We start from the raw sequence: 22,682 nt of genomic DNA on the forward strand, positions 1-22,682 counted from the left end.
ATAATTCTTTTATCACACAAACAAATGAACAAGTGAAGAACCCATGTAAATGACCCCTTAAACCAAAAATAAGCTTGGTCAGTGGTAACCATTATTGCCTTAATTTGGTCGTTCAAGAAAAACAAAATTTGATAGATATTTAGGATCAATTCGACTAAGTAACTTCCCATTAATTCTAAGCAAACGTTCTAGCTATATCCCACAAATTGGTTATTTTGGATTGCCAAGAATGTACACTAGCTCCTTCATACATATATATATATATATATATATAAGGAAATGTTCAGCATCCTAAGGTTTACCACACACTTTAACAAACGTTTTTTGTCCTACATGGGTTAGAAGTATTGGAATGAGCTGATTTTTGGTGAGGATGATCTCTATGATTAGAAGATCATCCTCCCCAAAAATCAGCCCATTCTGAAATGTTTAGCCCCATGTTTATAGGTTCAAAAATCGTGGACCGTCCATTTTTTGTAAATCATTTTTGATGGGGTTAGAAGTTTTGGAAGGAGCTGATTTTTGGTGAGGATGATCTCCTCACCATAGAGATCATCCTCACCAAAAATCAGCCCATTCCGAAACTTCTAACCCATGTAGGACAAAACGCGTTTGTTAAAGTGTGTGGTAAAACTTAGGGTGCCGAACTGGACCCATATATATATCTATATATATATATATATATATATATATATATAGAGAGAGAGAGAGAGAGAGAGAGAGAGAGAGAGAGAGAGAGTATGCTCTGGTGCCGTCGATTGACCTGCTTGGATTGTAGTAAACATTTTGAAGGCTCATAGGTGAACGAAATTTCCTTCTTTAATTGACAGCAAAACCCACTCGTTTCTGCAAGACAAATTCAAAAAGGTGGATCAATAACGTAACTTGAAGTTTTAATTTTTGCTCACAAAATTAATAAGTACAGAGTAACATTGACAGTGCAACTTGCTAAGTTATTAAGGTTTGTGTGGGCCAATAATACCACGTAGCTTCGAAGTTCACTTTCACATTCTAATTAGTAATTACTGAGCATCAACCTGTTTGCCTATTTGAAAAAAGAAAAATGCAGAAGTAACATTAAAATATACATCGATTCACACATTGCTAATGTGGATGTATGTATGAAATCATAAATGCTTTCATTGATATGCGGGTGAAAAACATCTATGATTATGTGTACACTTCCACATCAACAATGTGAAAATTGATGTACATTTTGATGTTACTCCAGAGTTTTTAAATTATTTTCTTCAAATCATGATTTTTTCATATAAATCTCTCAGTTTTTAATAGGATTTGCTGAATTAGAGTCAAATTCATGGCACGTGCATGTATCATTTGTGAGATGGTACATCAACCTTTATGGCTAGCAAACATTGACTTTACTTTCCCAATAAAACCTACAAATCAACTGTGGCGCCCTCCTTTTTCCCGACTCAAAGTCAAGTTTTCTTGATATTAAGACAACAATAGCAAGAAACTATGAATAAGTCTCGAATAGAAAAGGTTTCACATTCAGCTAAAAAACAAAAAATAATAATAAAACTTGAAAGACTGTTTTACTACGCATTGAACATGGCATGAAAGGGTCTGAATTTTGATGCGTACTTTTCCAATAAAACTACCAAAGGAAGCGAGGCAGAAACCAAGAAGTCACTCGAAACACGAATTTGTTCTTCCCCTTGACAAATAAGCTTGATGTCATCCTTTGTAATATTTTAAAAACAAAACAAGTGACTAGACGGAAACTGTCCAAAAATATATATATAAATATGGTGGCATGGCGTTCCGAGGCCCTAAAGTGAGCCAAACATTTTTCAAAAATAGGTTAGAAGTTTTGGAATGGGCTGATTTTTTCTGATGATGATCTCCTCCCCATCAAAAGTGATTTACAAAAATTGAACGATCCATGATTCTTCAATTTGTAAATTAAGATTAAAAGTTTCGAAATGAGTTGATTTTTTGTGAGGATGATCACTTCACCGTATAGATCATCCTCCCAAACAATTAGCCCCATATATATATATGGGAAATGTTCAGCACCCTAAGTTTTACCACACACTTTAACAAACGTTTTTTGTCCTACATGGGTTAGAAGTTTTGGACTGGGCTGATTTTTGGTGAGGATGATCTCTATGATTAGAAGATCATCCTCCCCAAAAATCAGCCCATTCCGAAATGTTTAGCCCCATGTTTACACGTTGAAAAATCGTGGACCGTCCATTTCTTGTAAACCATTTTTGATGGGGTTAGAAGTTTTGGAATGGGCTGATTTTTGGTGAGGATGATCTCTATACCATAGAAATCATCCTCACCAAAAATCAGCTCATTCCGAAACTTCTAACCCATGTAAGACAAAACGCGTTTGTTAAAGTGTGTGGTAAAACTTAGGGTGCCGAACGGGACCCTATATATATATATATATATATATATAGAGAGAGAGAGAGAGAGAGAGAGAGAGAGAGTGCCAAGCCAAACATTGTGCCAAGCATTTTTGAAAATAGGGGTTAGAAGTTTCAGAATATGCTAATTTTCTGTGAGGATGATCTCTATGGTGAAGAGATCACCCTTACCAAAAATCAGCTCATTTTGAAACTTTTAACCCTAGTTTACATGTTGAAGAATTGCGAACCGTTCAATTGTTATAAACCACTTTTGTTGAGGTTAGAAGTTTTGGAATGGGCTTATTTTTTGTGAGGATGATATCTTCATCATAGAAATCATCTTCACAAAAAATTAGCCCATTCTGAAACCTCTAGCCCATACATTGGAAATGTTTGACTCTCTTTAGGGTCTTCGAACTCCACCCTGTATATATATATATAAGGTGGCTTTCTTTTAACAAAATCTTAGACAACATTCTAAACAAAGCATTTTGTCTTATATGAGTTAAAAATTTCATAATGGGTTAATTTTTTGTGAAGATGATCTCTATGGTGAAAAAATCAGTCAATTTTGAAATTTCTAACCCTAGTTTAAAAGATGAAGAATCTTGAACCGACAATTTTTACCATTAGTTTGTAACTACTTTTCATAGGGTTAGAAGTTTCAAAATTGGCTGATTTTTTGTGAGGATGATCTATTGACTATAGAGATCATCTTCATAAAAAAATCAGCCCATTTTGAAACATTTTTTCATATAAGACAAACTTTGTCTAGAATGTTGTTTAGGATTTTGTCAAAAGAACACTACCTCTCTCTCTCTCTCTCTCTCTCTCTCTCTCTCTCTCTCTCTCTCTCTCTCTCTATATATATATATATATATATATAGGGTCCCGTTCGGCACCCTAAGTTTTACCATACACTTTAACAAACGCATTTTGTCCTACATGGGTTAGAAGTTTCGAAATGAGCTGATTTTTGGTGAGGATGATCTCTATGGTGAGGAGATCATCCTCACCAAAAATCAGCTCATTCCAAAACTTCTAACCCCATCAAAAATGATTTACAAAAAATGGACGGTCCACGATTTTTCAACTTGTAAACATGGGGCTAAACATTTCGGAATGGGCTGATTTTTGGGGAGGATGATCTTCTAATCATAGAGATCATCCTCACAAAAAATTAGCCCATTCCAAAACTTCTAACCCATGTAGGACAAAAAAACATTTGTTAAAGTGTGTGGTAAAACTTAGGGTGCTGAACATTTCCCATATATATATATATGTGTGTGTGTGTTTTTTTTTTCTTAAGTTACCTTCATTTATTAATTAATCATAAAAAAATAACATTCATAAATTATGAATATAATTACTAGTTACATCATGGATCAAAATATTAATAATTTTTGCAAAATTCAATTAGACCATTCTGATTGCCAGTTTGGACCGATTTTCAAATTTTACAGTGTGAAAAACTTAATGGGCCTACTAATCTTACCAACTCATATTGGCGACTTTTAATGAGCATTTTCTTGATTGATTCCTAATTTTTAGATTGATCATTTTTTTTTATTTTTTTTGCCCTTAATGCCAATATTCCATCAATCATATTATCTGTTTTATGTATAACTCAGCTATGAGATAATATAGACATTCGTGATTCTGGAGAAGTGGCGGGTTCTGGGATTCTTAACATACTTGTTTGATATGAAATGGTCACATCAAATTCATTTCCTGGTTAATCTATTAGAGGAACATACCTCAATATTGCTCATATGAAGACCATTCTTCATTAGGGTTTGTTGGTGCAATAGCTGAACTCCATTGGCCTTTGATGCCACCCCATCAATATCACAGCCATTGTTGGTGGCCCTACAAAGTTTCAAAATCTTCTCCGCTGCCTCCGCCTCATCTTTGCTCTTTCCAACTAACTTAGCCACCTGAGCCTTAGGTAACCTCATCGTAACACGCATTCCTCCCGTCGCGGCCACTCCTCCTTCACCCTCATCAACAACAAGGTCTCTCGACTTCAAGATCGAAAGATCCGACGCAGACCTTCGAGCCAACATAAGGCTCTCAAGCCTATCCTTCGCGCTCATTTGAATGCCAGACCGTACTCTTCTTGGAACCTTTTCTTCGGGAAGTTTAGGTAATTCGACCAAAAAATAGAGCCTCTTTGGTTTCAATTCTTGTTGTGGCTCTAATGGTTTTGCTCTAACACCGTAGTGTTTAACGGCTTCCGATTCCAATAAAACGTGACTTGGGTAGTTGTTTAACACCTCAGAAACTCGTACTGGAGTCTTTAATTTGAATGTTTCGCCGTCAATCTTCATCACCTTTGTCGTTCTCCTTCCCCCTCCTACTAAACTGTTCCCCATTTGGTTTCTGTTCTTCAGCTCTTACTCACATCAAATGTGTGCTAAAATGGGAAGCGTGGGTTCAAGATAAATAAACCAAAGTTAGGTATTTAGGGGGCTGTTAAGGGTCATAGTCAAAAGAACACAAAATTTGAAAGATAGGTGAAGTTTGACAAAATGCAAATTGTTGGGTTTCTTTCTTCCTGAAATCGAAAGTTTGTTTAATTTGAATTGACAGAAATTAAACCCGTGATTTGTGGGGAAGGAATATGAAGATATTATATTAGAAAACAAATCTTTGTATTTCTAAATAGATTCGTATGGTCTAATCGTCGAGTCCGACTTTGAAGCGGTCAGCCTGCTTCAAAAATGTGAAGCAACCATCTTCGATGTAAGACAAGTGGCGTTTTGAATTTATTTTGCACCCTTACATTTTTGCCAAATTTAATTACATCCTCGAAAATTCCACGTGTAAACCAATCATTGGTTCTTTCAAAAGTTTGATGAAGGCTGGGCGCTTCAAAGTTTCTTCCCTAATTCGTCATGTCGACTTTGAAAATACCCTTGATATTCCTTGAATCACGTGGACGCTGACTCTGTGGATAGGTTTCTTTTGAGAGATTCTATTGCCACACCAACTTTTACCAACGCCACTCCAATCTATATATAAATCACCAAAGAATTAGCAAACATCTTACGGTGGTATTAATAAAAGGTTGTGTGGCAATGGAAGCTCTCTTCTTTTACGGGGAAGTTTAGCCAAGGTCCTTAGAGTGACTCGTTAAGAATGACTCATGAGTAAACACATGATCCTAACTCTTACCTTGATATGATCAACTCATTGTCCAATGCAAGAATCACCAACTCTTAAGTAAATTTCTAGAGGTGCCAAAAGAAAAGGTAGATAGAGAAGATATCGTATGTATATTATGAGTAAAATTTGATGTGTCAATAGAAATTCAAGTCTCCTTTTGATCATACCTTTATCAATTTTTCTTAAAATAATTGTAAATGATTCAAAAGTAACTAATCAACTTGAATCAATTAATAAGGTTGGGTTGAATTACAGATACGGGTTTAGTAAAAGCAAATGATTTGGATATCATTTTATCTACTAGGATCCAAATAAAAAATTTAGATATGAATATGGATACTTCTATCTAGCCTGAACCCCACCGTACTAAGCCCTACTATCCTAGATGGCTTAGGTAGAATTTTTCACATATCGAATTTTTGTCATATTCCAAATTGCTAAAAAGGATCAATATTGCACATGCCTTACTAACTTAGTTATATTGGCGCCACTTTAAATTAGGCCATTACTAAATTAATGCCTCGACCCAAGAATCTTTAATTTGTAGTTGTGTATCCCGAGGAAAAAGATCTATGATTCGGTGTCCATCCATGTCAGCCGAGTATTGACTGAGTGAAGACTTTCTAGTTAGAAAATCATTATTCTTCCTTGTCATATTAGTTATAATTTCTTCCTCCTAAATTATTCTCCATTTGGTTTTTGTTCTTCGGATCTCATACACATGAATTGTGCTAGAATAGGAAGGGTGGGTGGAAGATAAATAGACAAAAGTTTGGTTGTTGGGGCTGTTATTAAAAGTCACGGATCAAAAGAACACAAAAATTGAAGAGTTTGGTTAAGTTTGAAAAAATATTAAAGTATACAAAGGATTTGGTTTTAAAAATGGACATAAATTGAAAAAAAGAAATTGCTTTGGGGCCACACATGCCATCTCATCCGGCACATGTACAACCATTTTTTTTTTTTCATGGAAGGGCATATAGAGTTGAAAAAAAATGGACGTAAAATACGTCATATTTTATTGTATTTTCTTCTTTTTGAAATTTGTAAACTTGTAACTTGAACTTAAAATAATTGGAACTTTAAAACTCGTGATTTGTGGGGGAAAGAAACATTGTAATAATTATGAATTAAAAAAAATTCAAACGTTGCTTCGGGTTGACACACAATAATTTCTCCCACCTCTTCCCACGATAGGTCAAGTTTGACCCAAACCTTGTATTTTTTATTTTTTTTTTTTCTCTTGGGCCATTTCTAGCAATAGAAAAAAAAAATCTTAGAGATCAGTACTGAAATTTAGGGATCATTTCTTCGGGAATCGCTATGAGTATACTCCCAACTCAACCATTTATTTAATGAAGAGCCTTCAACATCTTCAGACGTTCTTCCTCAAACAACATTAGTACAAAAGTTCAAACAGTATTTGTTTTCTTTCTTAATAAATTGACTTTTTCTTGATGAAGTTTCTTTGAGAACCCTATCATGTGGACGCTGACTTTGTGGGTAGGCGTTTAAACTTTGAAGGTATTTTTGTTTTTTTTGGGAGGTATACTTTGAAAGGTTGTGTAGAAACGATCCAATCTTTTCAAACCAACTGTATTGCCTTTGATCTCCATCTTCTCTAATAATGAAAAATGACCTAAATGTCCTATAACAAGTAGTAAAAAATCCTTGATTTTTCTTCTCAAAACCTGTCATCTTCAACCGTTTGGGTAAATTTTATTTCTCCTTGAGAAGGGAACCACCTGTGAGCTACCACAGGATACAGTTGGAAGTTGAACGGGGAAGGATGCATGACACATAGTCTTGAGTACAAGTGGATGAAACGCACCTCACAAGAAACTAATCTTTCATCATGCGTGTAATGATTTGCTCTCCCATTTCCCACATTGCAAACTTGGCAAGATAGTTATCCATCAACTGGATTCGCATACTAAATGAGGACACCTAATTTGACATGACTTGATCTCCATAGAAGATTTTTTTTTTTTTTTTTTTTTTCATTTTTTCACATGTCACAATATCTGGAAGTGATATGAACAGGTTAGCATGCATTATAATCATGTGGTCAATATGTTTACAAATAGTTATTGAATGAAAGTAAAAGTATGCAATTCTCATCTGACCTCTTGAATTGAAATAATGTTGAATTATCGACAAACTATATTTTCAGAAAGTTTTTCACAAAAACCACCATGAGCTCAAAAGTCTTCGTAGGAGAAGAGATCGAATCATCAAAATATCCTACACCTCTCATCTTCTACCTTAAGATTCAATCTACTTCAACCTTCAAACCTCAAGAACATGATATAATTTTTTTGGAGAAGTAGAAGACCAATAGAATTATACATGGAAGAAACAAGGGTTTAAGTTAAGATTGGAAGGATGGAACAAGATGAGCTGCACAAATTAAAAATGATTTATCATAGAGATTGAAGAACTTAAAATATCGGGGTCATGGGCCTGTCATCAAATATTGGAAAGCACATAGTATCTCAAATATTCATCAAAATGGAGAGGAATATTTAATTGTATGAGACAACAAAAATATAAATATTATAATTTATTGTAACATATTTAAGAACTATTTTTAAATAGTCACAAGTCTAACTAATTTTTATTGGACTCGTTCAATTTATTGGACTGCTAAACATTCAAATCAAGCCAAGTTTTGGAGTCTTAAAAAATATTGTTTCAAAGTATAACCAATGAGAGTTAACTATCGCCCCAACAACTTTTACTAACACCACACCAATCATGTGCAATTACATGGGAATTGGTGTGGGATTAGTAAAAGTTGGTGGGGGGCAATAACTACTCTCTAAACAAAACAATGTTATGAGGAATATTCTAAGTCCAATATTGAATTCAAAAAATTGACATGTGAAGATATTCATGGAGGACATTTCTAGTTGGGTACCAAAAGGTGACAGGTGATACCTAGGGATTTGAGTTTCGTATGGAGATACGAGGTGGCTTGGTCATAAACCAATCATAGGTTCAAGTCTCACTTGGATAAATGTAGGGATTAGATAATATAAAAGGACTAAAATTATGGTAAGGGAAAATCCCAAAAAAGGAGGAATGTATGTGGAGTGGATATTTACTAGATACATTCCCAAATAAAAAATTAAGATCTACATTTTAAATCAGATAAGGTCAAATCAATAATAGGATTTAAAGGACTCTTAGGGTTTCATCTCTATATATAGATGGGTAGAGGTACTAAATTGTATAAGTTCTCCCCTCTCTTAATTCGATACTAATTTTTGCATTAAGGTTCTAACTTAGGTGTCGAAGATGTGTTGTTGCAGGCACACCCAAGAGCACGAAGAGTGGAGAAAACGAGGCATCGACACAGATCCCAAGGTAGTACAAGTTTTTTGCATTTATAATTTAGCATCATCCGTGGGAAATGAACATGAACCATAAAATACTACGTGTTACAATTCTGATTTTAACCAAAATTGGTGTTTATCTCTAGGATCAACCCCCGTATTATTAAGATTTTTTAATTACTGATTTTAGATTTTTGAATTTTAGAGTTAAAAATTATTGTTTTGCCCTCAAATAGAGATTTTGCTTGAAGAAGTCATTTATTTATTTATTTATTTTATAGTTTAAGATGTTTTAAAATCAATTTTTTATAGGAAATTTCTTAAATTTATTGATTTATATCATTTATGACTTTTTGACGTGAAATGGGTGCAGGTCCCATAAGGGATATTTTGATAATTTTATCAAATTTTGTGAAAATTGGTGAAAAAATTTATTTAGTTTGAAGTTGTCATTTTATGTGTTTAAAAGAATTTTCCTAAACATAATATGGTTTCTAAGGATATTTTGATAATTTCATCAATTTTTGATAATTTTCTCTCGCAAAACTTTTTTTAATTCCAAAATAATCATCTCTACGTTCTGGGTCACATTTTCCTAATGTATCGTGGTTTATAAGATTTGATAGCATGAAATACCTCACCAGACCTTCAAAAACACATCTACTGACAAATAAATTTTTTTAGAACATTTACCTATTACTAGGAATATCCACAATCAGGTCATGAGTTGATCAATCAAATGAGTGTAAAAATGAGATGTCTATAATGGAGAAAGATGAAAATCATGTAATATTGAAATATTATAGTGGAGTGGCTCCCTGAGCCTGTGGACGTAGGCACATATGCCGAACCATGTAAAAAATCTCTTATGTTCTTTATATTTTCTATGTTTTCCATTATTTATATGGATTGTGTGGATGTGATCTAGATCTAGATTAAGATCTTGAGGATCACCTCTACAATATGTTTGAATGGATTTCAAAAATCTATTTTTAGTTGAAGTTTAGATTATTTGAATTTTTTATTTATTTTTTGTTTGCTGATTTTAATCTCTTTCTCTCTTCATTCAATTCAAAGGTGAAAGGCTCATGAATTAAAATTTCAATGATTATATCATCATAAAAAAAATTGCAATGGATATGGTCTTGGAGGTTAATTTGTGTGTTGTATCTAATGTGCTTGATGATTTGTGTAAGACAATAATGATTGTGGTCTTACGGTTTTATTTGCAACATAAAAGGTTCTTTTTTATCAATTATTGATGAACATTGTCTTAACCATGGATAATTGTATTCACTTATTTCCTTTACATTCTTTCTTTTGTATATGCGGGGCTTATATGTGAAATGGACTTCAACCTACAAAGATTTTCTCACTTTGAGTGTTCATACCTTCGGTGTTGAGAGATGGTTTATGTAGAGAATTGGGCAGTTTCATTTAAAATGTTGATGGAGTGGATTTTAAAACGAATGTTCTTATTAGTGTGGTTTCTCAATATTAATGCTCCATAAATGTGTTGGGTTTTTTTTTTTTTTTTTTGGGTCCAGTCATTGAGCTACCTAAAATGTGCTGTATTTTCCCCCAAGCATTTGGGTGTAATAACCAAAATGGCGTGTTAATTTAATCTTTTTATTAGAGAACTGCTATTGCCACACCAACTTTGCTAATGCCACACCAACTCCTATGTAAATCACCAAAGAAAGAATTGTACACAATTGGTGTGGCAATAATAACTTCCTTTTATTAAATGTTGTGTACATTTCCTTATTTGGTGTGGTATATATAATTGGGTTTTGTTAATGTGTTCTCTTAAAGTGCAATAATACACCTTGGGAATTAGCATATGATAGCATATTGGTCACACAAAAAAAAAAGGAATTTTTTAAAGGAATTTTTGGTACAAAATACAATTTCCCAAGTCTATTTATTTCACTTTAAGATGTGCCCTTTGGTCACACGTTAACAAAATCCCTATTTTTAAAGCATGAAGTACAATCCTTCAAGAAACAAGGTTTCAAAAAGTTAGTATGAGTTTCAATGTTGGCAATCCAACAATCTTATAAATAGGAGAATAATTTTCCATGTAGATTCCAACAAACTCAAACAAAAACCTTATAACTCACAACAAGTTATAATTCCAAAACCTGGATAATCAAGATAGATATTTTTTAAGGACTATGTGATGACGCAGTTCAAGATGGTGGGAAAATGGTTTTACTACAAAAATATGATTTTCTTGGGTATGGTGGCACATTTTCTTGGAAACAATTTTTTGCTAATTAAAAGATTTTCACCCTTGGCAGAAAAATATTTCCCACCCCATTAGAGAGGAAAATGACTTTTCACCTCCTAATGTAATTCTTGATGGTTACTACCATCAAGAAACAAAAACCTCCCAATAGGCATCAAAATTTAAATGGGTCCCCATTGCTTTCTAAACTAAAAAAAAGCCCCCCTAAATCAAAATTGGGCCCACAAGTCTAAATTGGGATAAGACGCATTTGATTTGGCTTTGGGTTATCATAGATAAGGCTCATAATCCAACAATTCAAGTGATCCTCATTAACTATTAGGCCCGTACACCCAAATACAAATGGGTTAGCTCATGGTTAATTCCAATACCCACTAAAACGACTTCGATCAATAATCAAATACTAGTTAAACTGATTACGTAAAATTTGGTTAAGTTGGGGGCATGTTTGGAAATATCTTTTTACCCAAACTCTATAAATGACAAAGCCTCCCTCACCTTGGGGGTAGAGGGGGGGGGGGGGGGGAAGGGCGGGAGGGGCGATAGGGATCACTTTTTATCAAAGGATAGAAGTTCTCCTTCTAAAGAAGAATAAGTTCTCATGCCTCCACCAAAGACGAAGTAAAGTTTTTCAAGAGACTCAAACTTTGATTAAAGAAAAGATCAAGCTTAGCTTTTCTCTAGAAGTCAAAGAAATCCTTTTTAACCGAAAAAACATGAAGCATGCAGAGAAATTTTTTTTATAGAAACCTTTGTAGAAGATCATGCACAAACAAAATCAACATTAAAACAACCTTCTCAATAGATAATTCCTGAAGTCCAAAGAGAATAAAGCTACACACGTGTTACCATTCTTTTTATACTTGAGTGTTAATCAGAGGAAAACATTGAGATTTGTACTCTCATTTTTATATAAATAAAATTATTTGCAATATTATTTCACGAATCTAGAGGTAAATTTGTAAAATTTATTGTTGACAAATTTTTGGCACACTTAGTGGGACAATTTCAGCCTCTCATTTTTTAGTCAATTACAGAAACTCAATGACAATGATGGCATCTCACAACGCCAAGGTTATCGCTACTATGGATAAAAGCAAGAAAGTCGACTCCTCCAACTCTAAATCAATTCAAGTTGTAAGTCGTGATCACCCTATGACGCGAACTAAGACAAAAATTGGTGACTCTTAGTTTGTTGAGCCTCTTTATCACCATTCCAAGAAGCGTGCCATGAAAATGGTACTAACGACAAAAAGAGCGTAGGCAGATGTTGTGGATGATAACTCATCAGATTTTGGATCCGATTAGAAGTCAAGCAAGGGATCGTCTAGATCTTTTTTAATTACTTCTCTGTCGCAGACTCACCTCCATCAAAACGATGATGACAACCATAACACTAATGCTAAAAGAACAAGTAGCTCATATGGGAGACACCATCAATAGGTTGATAAAGATAATGGAAGAAAAGGACATTCAAATTACCATCCTCGCTTGGAATAGAAGGACAAAAAAATGAATCAAGCACTGGACCCTCGCATCCTCTAGGATTCACTCCCGAAATGTACATGGCTTTACGTAAAAAAGAGTAACAAGAGACTATTCTGACTCGCAAAATGCTACATGAGACCCACCATTGGGATCTATCGCCTAATTTTCTATTTAACAATTGAAAGCAATGATTACTAACACCATTCACATTCAATATAGGGGCATGTTACAATCCTCGTTGGTTTACTTCAAACTCTATACTCAATGTATTGAGCAAATGTGTTTCTGGTAGGAATTCAATTACCAAAATTTCAATAGTTCAAGGAAAAGACAATCCAAAATAGCATATTGCCCACTTTATTGAAACTTGCAACAACGTCGATATGTTCGACGATTTCATAATAAAACAATTTATTTGCTCTTTATGGCAATGTATTCGATTGGTACACTAACTTGGAACCCAACTCAATAGATAGTTGGGATCTTGGCTGCTTCTACAACACTAGAAGGATGGTAAGTATGGTGGAGCTTGTTGCTGTCAAACAAAGGAAGGATGAACCAGTCATAGGGTATATTGAACATTGGAGAAATCTTTTCCTTAACTGCATATACCGTCTCTCTCAATCATCCACGATTGAGATGTGTATTCAGGGGATGTACTGGTAACTTTATACTTGTTAAAAAGATTAAGCCATATACTTTTGAAGAGCTAGCCACTTGAGCCCACTACATGAAACAAAGTATAATTGTCCATTAGACTCCACAATTGAACCTCGAATGCAAGATAAAAAGGATGGAAAGTCCTTTAGAACAAAAGAAGTTTTGTCCACCACCACTAGTAAGCCTATTAAGATCACAGGTAAAAAAGATAAGATTAGCTAAGAGTTGATTCAACACAAGACAAAAGGAAAACTTGGAAAACTCTCAAAGATCTTGAAGTAAAAGAATATCCATTTCTAGATATTGATGTCCCAAGCAAGTTCGAAGAGCTACTCAAGTTGAAACTCATTGAACTTCCAATTCCCAAATGACCTGAGGAAGTTGGTCGTGATAATGATCTAAAGTATTATTGTTAATATCAGGTGATTAGTCACCCTATTGAAAAGTGTTTCATCTCCAAAAAGAAAATCATGGATTTAGCATGTCAAGGAAAAATTGAACTTAATTGTGTCAAAAGTATCACCACTTCTAACATGTCAACTGTCATATTTAGATCTTTTGGTCCAATACTCTTATCAAGTTTGTATGCAACACAAACTTCATCTTTCTAGATCACAAAAGTTTCAACTTTACAACCACAACACATGTTTGTATGTTCTGATATTGAAAAAGTTCACCCCACGTGGGGGAGGGGGCATCACTATGTCAAAGAAATATCGTCATACTTTCCACTTCACCTCAACAAGGGAAACAATCACATTCAACTTCAAATTCAAGTTCGAGTGTTTCGTAGTCAACTTCAGTTGATGACGAAGGGTGGACAGTTGTCTCTTGTCGAAAAAAATGCCTTTCCTCTAACTCCAAAGCTAAGAAGTAAGAAATTCAAAACTAGATGTAGCTTCAAAGAATAAAAAAAGGGTAATAAAGAAAAATACCTTTCGAGTTCCACCTGTAAATCTTGAAGAAAATTTTCAACAACCTCCCTATATGCCAGTTATTCTTCTAGAGTTCTTACCGAAGAAACTTTTGTAGGAACAATTTGTAGAAGTCTGTACAGTTTCATGCCACCAAATATGAGTTGAGGCATTAAAAAATGATATTGATAACAAGTCTGAGGAGCACTCTATCACTTCTAGTCATAAAGATCGGAAACTTCAAGAAGATGACATTACCTCATAAGTAAAAGAGCCATAGGATGGCTTGGAGTTCTCTAGCAAACTTTAAAAGGTTTGGTATGGCACAAGCATCAATTGAATAAAAATAGTGTAGAGAAGAAATTCAACTTGATAATGATCTACAACAACACACTATGTGCATGACTACAATCACTTTCATTAATAAGGATCTTCAATTAAGGTCTCGACCCCACAACATACCTCTTTATGTGATTGGATAAGTGAGGGAGCGAAAAATTCAAAGAATCCTTTTAGATTGTAGATCTGCAGTCAACATTATGTCAATTCGTATGTAAGCATGATAAGAGTGAAACTCTCTATTGTAAATTTATAATCAACGTCGTTCTTTCATGTGATTAATTGTAAAACTTCGTATCACTTACCTTTTGGTCGATCATGCTTGTATGAAACTGGAATAATTCCATCAATGTTGCACCAATGCTTCAAGTATTATCAAGACGGTGTGTAAAAATGCCTAGTGGTTGAAAACTAGCCATTTGGTAAGGTGAAAGCACATTTCGCCAATGCAAAGTTTTATTTGGAAAGGGATATCATTAAGGAAGAACTCCCAATTTCAATATCGTCTTCCAATGAACAAAAAGTAGAAAAAGGTAAATAGACCTCTACTCTTCAATTTTAGAAAAAAAAATGGTAAAAAAATACAAACAAAAAATTGAACAGACAAGAGTAAGTCAATTAAAGTTAAATGCATCACCTACAACTGTGAAACCAACCCCAATACTCTATTACGTACCATAACCATGACGAAAGCTAAGGCAATCTCTCTTCGAAAAGACTTCGTCAAACTCCAAGTCAACTATCTCTAAAGCTAAACTAAAGACGTTGAAAGAAGATTTAAGCCTTTCGATAACACCTTTCGTGAAATCTAAAATCACAAGGCCACTCAGTGAAGGATTTATTCGAACTACATCAATTGTAAAGAACTCTGAACACAACCCCACAAAGGTAAAGTCCAAATGTTGGTTTGATCTTAAAGCTTCAAAGTTTTTTGAGATTACAGGTTACGGGAAAGGCAAACATATACGATTGGGTGAACTACTACCAATTGATCAAATTCATTGCTTAACTACAGCATAAATCAAGTTTGTTCAATTTGAAAGGAGAGTTTCATTCACACGAGTAAGGTTAGGTTATGTATCAGATATCCCGATCAAAATTTCAAGGATGAAGATAGCTTCTTCGCAATATACTACAATGGAAGTCATCAATAAGTCAGTGAAAGAAATATCAGTTCGTCACATATCGATTTTTCTTGAATTGGAATGTAGGTCCCAAATGATGTCGTTGTTGTCATGTCATCAGAAATTAATATTTATATACTCTCCTTAGCTTGTGGACAAGTGAGGGATCGAACCCAAGGAAAAGCGGAGTTAGCAAGAAAAGAAATTAATTTAAGTTACAATTCAAACCTGTTTTTGTGTTTTTGTGAAACAAAATGGAAAGTAAAATCTTGTTGGAAATTAGAGTAATAGAAAAGGAAATTATATAAAGGAAACAAAAGGTAAAACATCTATTAGTGATTAGAGTAACCTAGGATTAGCACATAAATAGTAACCTAGGATTAGCACATAAATCTGTATTTCAATTCATCCTTCTTTGCATTCAACCACAAGGGCTTGGTGTAAGCTCCTTGAGTTAGAAGATATGGTAAAAAGCTTTTGAGAAAACACTATAGTTAGGACTCCTTCATTCATTAATATGTGAATTCCTTACTACCAAATATTTAATTTAAACATAGTTTATCTTGATTTCATCTAAGTTAAGTATATAAAGTGTAGAGATTGAACTAAAGCTTTGATTCATTAGAGTTAGATAAAATCTTGAAGTGAATCTTATAAACATTATAAAGAAGATGGAAGGATAAAGAAATATACAGAATTAAAGCTTACTCCTAGGCTTCTTTTTCTCACTAATGAAGGGAGTTTAGCCTATGGTTATGGCAAGGATACAAGAGAAATAAAGAAAAATAACACTTGTATTCATGATAACCAAGATATACTATCTACTTGAGAAATTACAGAAGTTGCTAAATTGAAAACTTAACTAAAAAATAAAAATTACTGAGAAAATGACAAGGCCATTGGCAGAGAGAAGACAAGGGACATGATCCCAAGAGACTCTTTTTAAATTGGAAAAATGATTAATTTATAGACTTTAGGCCTTCTTGAATGATCCAAATATGGCCACCATCACTATTACTTACGATCTCATATGTGAAGTAAAAATGAGAAGTTCTAGGGTGATCCAACCGATATGGACTACGCCACATTGAGGATCCTATATGTCGTAGTGCTTTGGATTTCATATTTTGACTAGATGTTTGTTCTGACCTCCTGATTGTAGTGAACTCTTTGTTAAGTGATGTAGAGTTCATCTAGATCAGTTGATCATTGACTTATACAGTGAACACACACGATAAGTTTTTCAATATTTATAATTATTTTTTACAATTAAGTCTACTTAACATGATATAACATGAAATGTGATAAATGGAGGGTTTAGCACAATTATTTATCTAAAATAATAAAATAAGGACAAAAATCAAGATAAATATTTGAGAAAGTTCGGATAATTCAGTGTTTTAAGACACTGATCACACTCCCAAACTTACCTTTTCTAGTCCCTTAGAAAATAAATTTACTACTTTCGTAGGCATCTTGACTGTATTTAGCGAATGCTCCAAGCCCTTAAACCACTAGATTACTCCTAGTGAATGAGTTTGACTCGTGAGGGTTTGTAGAGAATATACCCATTAAATTCGAAATAACTTTTTAATTAATAATGATCAAAATCAAAATTTATATCTAAAAGTATAAATCTTTTAAGATTTTATCAATCATTTGGAAGTAATACTTGGTATGGAGTTTCAACTCTTATTTCTTTATGGAAAAACTTAAACTTAGGTTGACATTTAACATATAGTGATTCTAACTTATAAAATTTAGAGATTTGATTTCATAGAGTGAGTTTCAACCTTTTAACTAATCTAGGACATTTGGATCAACTTAAGGTTTAATTTTAAACTTAGCATCTTCTCTGGGGTAGTGAAAAATGTGGATGTTCACTTTAATACCTCCAAGGGACTTTGTCTGTGATACTCCAATATAATCACGTTTTTACTCTTGATGGCTTTCACCCTACTAAAACTCTAAACTTTTATACTTTGATTCTTTTGAATCTTTTTTTTACGTTTCGAGGGATCTTTTCTTTTGTTGTTCTTTTATTTTTTTCTTGCTCATTTCTTTTTCTACTCTTTGAAAAAAAGTAGATAGCTATTTTCAAGATATCTAGTCTAATTCAATGGTTGTTGTTCAAGACATATTCAACCCAATTCTATTTTTCTTTTAATCAGCTAATCAAATAAACAAAGAAGTCAAATTTCATCAAATCCGATTTTTCTTAATACTTTAGATAGAAAGAAGATAACGAGCTCACTCAATTTAACCTAGACTCTTGGTGACCTTACTAGAAGTAACTATAAACAAAAGGTAACTCTGTTCTAATCTTTGCCTAAGAGAAACACTAATGAAGACTCCATATCAAAGCTTCCAACAAAGACTGATTTATTATTTTTTTACTAAGTGCTTAAAGATAGAAGATTCTTGGACAAAATATAACAAAGTTGCTAAAATATTTTTCAAATTTTTTTAATTTTTATGATTTTTGCATAAAAAGAAAAAAAAAAAAAGTGGCAATCTGACCCTATACCCCCAAACTTAAACATGATATTGTCCTCAATATTTTAGTATGCACATGTAAATGCAAAATTAAAGTTGACAAAAAGAAATGAATTGGGTTGGATAACACTTGAAAATGATCCTACAGTTTTATAATATTAACACAATATCTCCTAAAATGAGACAACAAACTACTCATCACTATCGTAGCATTGATTGTATCTGTTGTATTAATCATGATCATATTATATGATGCCAAAAACACCATGAAAGATACTGTTATTATAGATTAGGTAATTGATTCCTAAGCTATGTTAGAAAAATAAACAACAGTATTTTCAACCTAGATTGTGTAAACTAGCATAAGACAAAATAATTATGAAAAAGAAAATAATTTGTAAAAAATACTACAACAGCGGATATTTTTGGAATAAAACATGGATAATACAACATCCAAATGATAAACACAACTACTTAACAAAGCATAATAAACCTAGTAGCCTAAAAACTAAATAAAACTTATAATGAAAACATTTACTCAAATATCTAATTCCTATGAGATCTGCCTCTAGTAATGGCTGACTAAAATTCTCTCACTTTCTTGCATTGTTTAGCTACATCGAGTCGTTACTCTAAAGTCTTATGTTCTCAATACAACTTACCCATCCCATTGAAAATTTTTATAAATGATTTTTACAGGGGCCGAGGCTTAACATCATCCAAGAAGGATGTTTCCTCAAAATTTGGACTAGATGATCTAGCTTTGCTCACTCCAACTTCATCAAATTCTTGTTCTGGGATTGTATAGCAGTGAGGGCTTCCATTGGCCTCAAAGTGCTTTGGTATTGATTTCTATAAACTTGGGGCACATTCTGCAAAAGATAATTCACCATTGAATTCTAAAAGTTGGACCATTTCATCTTGGAGTAATAGTACTGCCATTGACACTCCCATTTACCTCTCAAGAATCTAACAGACTAAGTATAGGAATATTAGTGAACGACCATTCTTCAGCTTGACACAGGCATCGATCAGAGTTTCTAAGATGAGACGAGACACGTAAAAAGTCAGATCATTGGTTTGGATTGCATGCATGATGTACATATGCTTTACGAAAAGTAACGTGCTGTTTAGCGTCTAAAATTTTGATAAAAATTTTGTATACTCTTTGTAATATTTAATACAATCGTAAGAGTCATTTATGATCTCTTCTAATTAATCAAGTTGTAACTTGCGATGTTCACCAGATTTATCGAGATTAAAGTTGAGGCACTTGATTGCCGAATATGCTCAATGCTCAAGTTCTACAGGGAGATGACAAGCTTTGTCAAAAATTAACTGGTAAGAAAACATCCCTATTGGTGTTTTGAAAGCAGTTCGATAGCCCATAATGCGTCATTTAATATCAAAGACCAATCTTTCTATAAAGGATTGACTATTTTTTTTAGAACGATCTTGATTTTCCTACTAGAAATCTTTACTTGTTCACATGTTTATGGATGGTAAGGTGTTGAAATTTTATGAGTTATGAAGTATTTCTTCATTAACGATGTAAATATGTTATTATAGAAATGTGAGTTACCATCACTTATGATATCTCATGGAGTACCGAATCTTGTTAAAATGATTTCCTTGAAAAAATTGATCACCACCTCGTGATTATTCATTTTGCATGCCACAGCTTCTACACATTTGGATACATAATCAACTACAATGAGGATATATTGGAAATCCTGGGAAATAAGAAAGGGTCACATAAAATCTATGCCCCAAATATCAAAGATTTTTATGATCAGAATAGGATTCTAAGGCATTTCATTTCTCTTGGAAAATTTTTCTAGTTCTGACATCGACTACAAGATTTGTTAAACTCATGGACATCTCGAAAAAGGGTTTACTAGAAGAAAGCGCACTACAAGATTTTTGTAGTGATCTTTTTACCACTGATGTATCCTCAGTAGGCATGATTATAACAAAACTCAAAGATGTTGACTTACTCACAGTTTGGAGCACAATGTTTAATAATTTGGTTAGTACAATACTTGAATAAGTATGATTTGTTCCAAAAATATCATTTGATTTTCGAAAGGAGACAAAGTTTTTCTTACCTAGTCATTGAGACAAGCGATTTGAATAACTAGGTAGTTGACAATGTTAGCATACCACAGAATGTTAAAATTGGAGATATGTGCATAAGTTGTTCATCTAAAAAAATTCAAAAATGGGAAAAGGTTCCTCATACAACTCTGTAATAATCCTAAATAAGTAATTAACTACGACATTTTCAACACCCTTTTTGTCGTGTATCTCAACATCAAACTCTTACAATAGTAGAATCCAACGGATAAACCTTTTTTTTAACATCTTTCTTAGATAGAAGGTACTACAAAGCAACACAGTCTGTGTAGACCACGACTTTCGATCCTATTAGGTATGGATAAAATTTATCAACGGCATAAACCACTACTAGCATTTCTTTTCCTGTTGTAGAGTAGTTAAGTTGAGCATTACTAAGAATTTTACTAACGTACTAGATAATGTGAGGATTTTTATCGATTTACTAACCCAAAATAATGTCTATCGCATAATCTGAAATGTCGCACATAACCTCAAATGGAACATTTCAATTTCAAGGTTAAATGATAAATGCTGAGGTTAACTAGGATTTAAGCTTGTTAAACACCAAAAGACATGACTTTGAGAAGTTGAAAGGAACATCATTGCCTAAGAGTTCATATAAAGGTTTTAAGATCTTTCTTAAATCTTTAATGAACCTACGGTAGAAACTTGCATAGCCTAGGAATGACATAGTTTTTTTAACTATCTTAGGAGGTGGTAACTTTGCAATTAAACCTATCTTTGTTTATGTACTTCAATCTCTTTCGCAAACACAATGTGTCTTAACATTATTTTCAGATGTTATCATAAAATGACATTTTTCCCAATTAAGTACTAGGTTGATTTCTTTTCAACATACGAGGACCAAAGTCAAGTGATGGAGACATTTTCAAAACTTGATTTGAATACTAAAAGAATTTATATTTGCGTGCTAACAAGTAGAATCTAAATAAGAAATAAATTCAAGCAAAACATTGACTTCACTTATGGATTTTTCTAAGTCAAAATATTGACTAAAGTGGGGCAAATATTTTTTTAGGAGATCAAAATATCCTAATTCTTGATACTTTTGATTGACTAGTATATCTAACATTTTACTTTATCTATATCATCATCTACATCAATTCCTTGAAAATTTTGGAAGATGTTCAATTTGACTTTCATATCCCCAAATGCTAAAATCATAATCCCATTTCTACAATGAATTACTACGTCAGAAATTGTTAAAATAAACGTCCTAAGATTATAGAAACATGACTATGTGAATTGATCACTAGCTCTATATCTAAGATAACAAAGTCAACTAGGAAATAAAAGTCCTTTACTTTCACTATCACATCTTCAATTATGCCTTTGAAAATCTTGATGGACTTATCAACTAAGCTCAACATGATGTCGATGGGTTTCAAAACCCCTAAACCTAGTTATTTATAAACTGAGCAAGGTAAAGATTCACACTCGCCCTTAAGTCTAAGAGATATTTTTCAATTACTTGATCTCCAATGTGAATAAAAATTGTCGGACATCTGGGATTTTTAAATTTCTGTGTAATCGCTTATTAAATGAGTGACGAAGCTTGAGCTGTAATGATGACTTCCCAAGGAAATGGTATTTTCCTGTTAGTTGTGGTCAAATCCTTTAGAAATTTCATATAAGAAGGTACTATTTAATGGCATCTAAGAATGGAATATTGATGTGCTAATCTTGAAAAACTTCGAGGACACCCTCGAATTATTTACTCTTCTTATTGTCTCTATGGCGATGGGAAAATGAAGCTTTAGGAATTAATGGAATCATGAGAACTTTCTTCAAATCTTTCTCCTTTTCCTTAGGAGATTCTACAATTTCTTCTACTTGAATTTTGTCCTTCTTTGGGATATCATCTTCCTCATTAATAGGTTGGACCTTATTATCCACCTACTTTCCTGACCTTAAAGTGTGGATAGCTTGGATGAAATCTTGTTGAATTCCTAAATGACATCCTACCTCGTATTGATATTTTGGTCTGTTGGAAACTGACCTCTAGGGTTGGGAATAGTTTCACTGGGAAATTGACATTTCTCTTTCCCTCCAAAAGAAAAGGTTAACTGACGCATCTAAATTTCTATTTTAGCTATAGACTGAGTAATAACCTGATTAATTTAATTTTGATTTTGGTTGGTCTAACGTTGAGTTTGGATGAGTTATTGTTGTTGCTTCACCAACTCTGCCATCATAGATTTTAAAAATGATTATTGTTGGCTAGATAAATTGTAATTGGGTATGAAATCTGGAATTATGACTCTACGTTTAGTAGATTGTTGATATTGATGCAAAACTTGTGGAATAATGGCTTGATTCATGAAAGGATCGGCTTGTTAAGATAGTTTCTATAGTAACTTGACGGACAACTAGATTTGATA

The 22,682-nt window shown here is 33.3% G+C and overlaps 1 protein-coding gene across 1 annotated transcript; it reads right to left on the bottom strand.

Moving 5' to 3' along the window:
* Positions 1-694: 694 nt before the first annotated feature.
* On the bottom strand, positions 695-4,811 carry LOC147398143 (uncharacterized protein At1g66480-like). Its single transcript, XM_086448939.1, has 2 exons — positions 4,142-4,811; positions 695-846 (listed from the first exon to the last, which is right to left on the bottom strand). The coding sequence occupies exons 1-2, from the start codon at positions 4,757-4,759 to the stop codon at positions 820-822; spliced, it is 645 nt and encodes a 214-aa protein (XP_086305065.1). The 5' UTR covers positions 4,760-4,811; the 3' UTR covers positions 695-819.
* Between the last annotated feature and the right edge of the window lie 17,871 nt (positions 4,812-22,682).

The sequence above is a fragment of the Akebia trifoliata genome, chromosome 7 (genome assembly GCF_017979445.1).
Source record: "Akebia trifoliata isolate Shusen 1 chromosome 7, ASM1797944v1, whole genome shotgun sequence".
NCBI lineage: Eukaryota > Viridiplantae > Streptophyta > Magnoliopsida > Ranunculales > Lardizabalaceae > Akebia > Akebia trifoliata.

Bases quoted from the DNA above. Each gene is read 5' to 3' on its own strand.
- LOC147398143 (XM_086448939.1), bottom strand. From the start codon at position 4,759: ATGGGGAACAGTTTAGTAGGAGGGGGAAGGAGAACGACAAAGGTGATG. The intron at 847-4,141 runs GTATGTTCCTCT...TTTGTCTTGCAG, and splicing joins TTCATATGAGCAATATTGAG to AAACGAGTGGGTTTTGCTGT.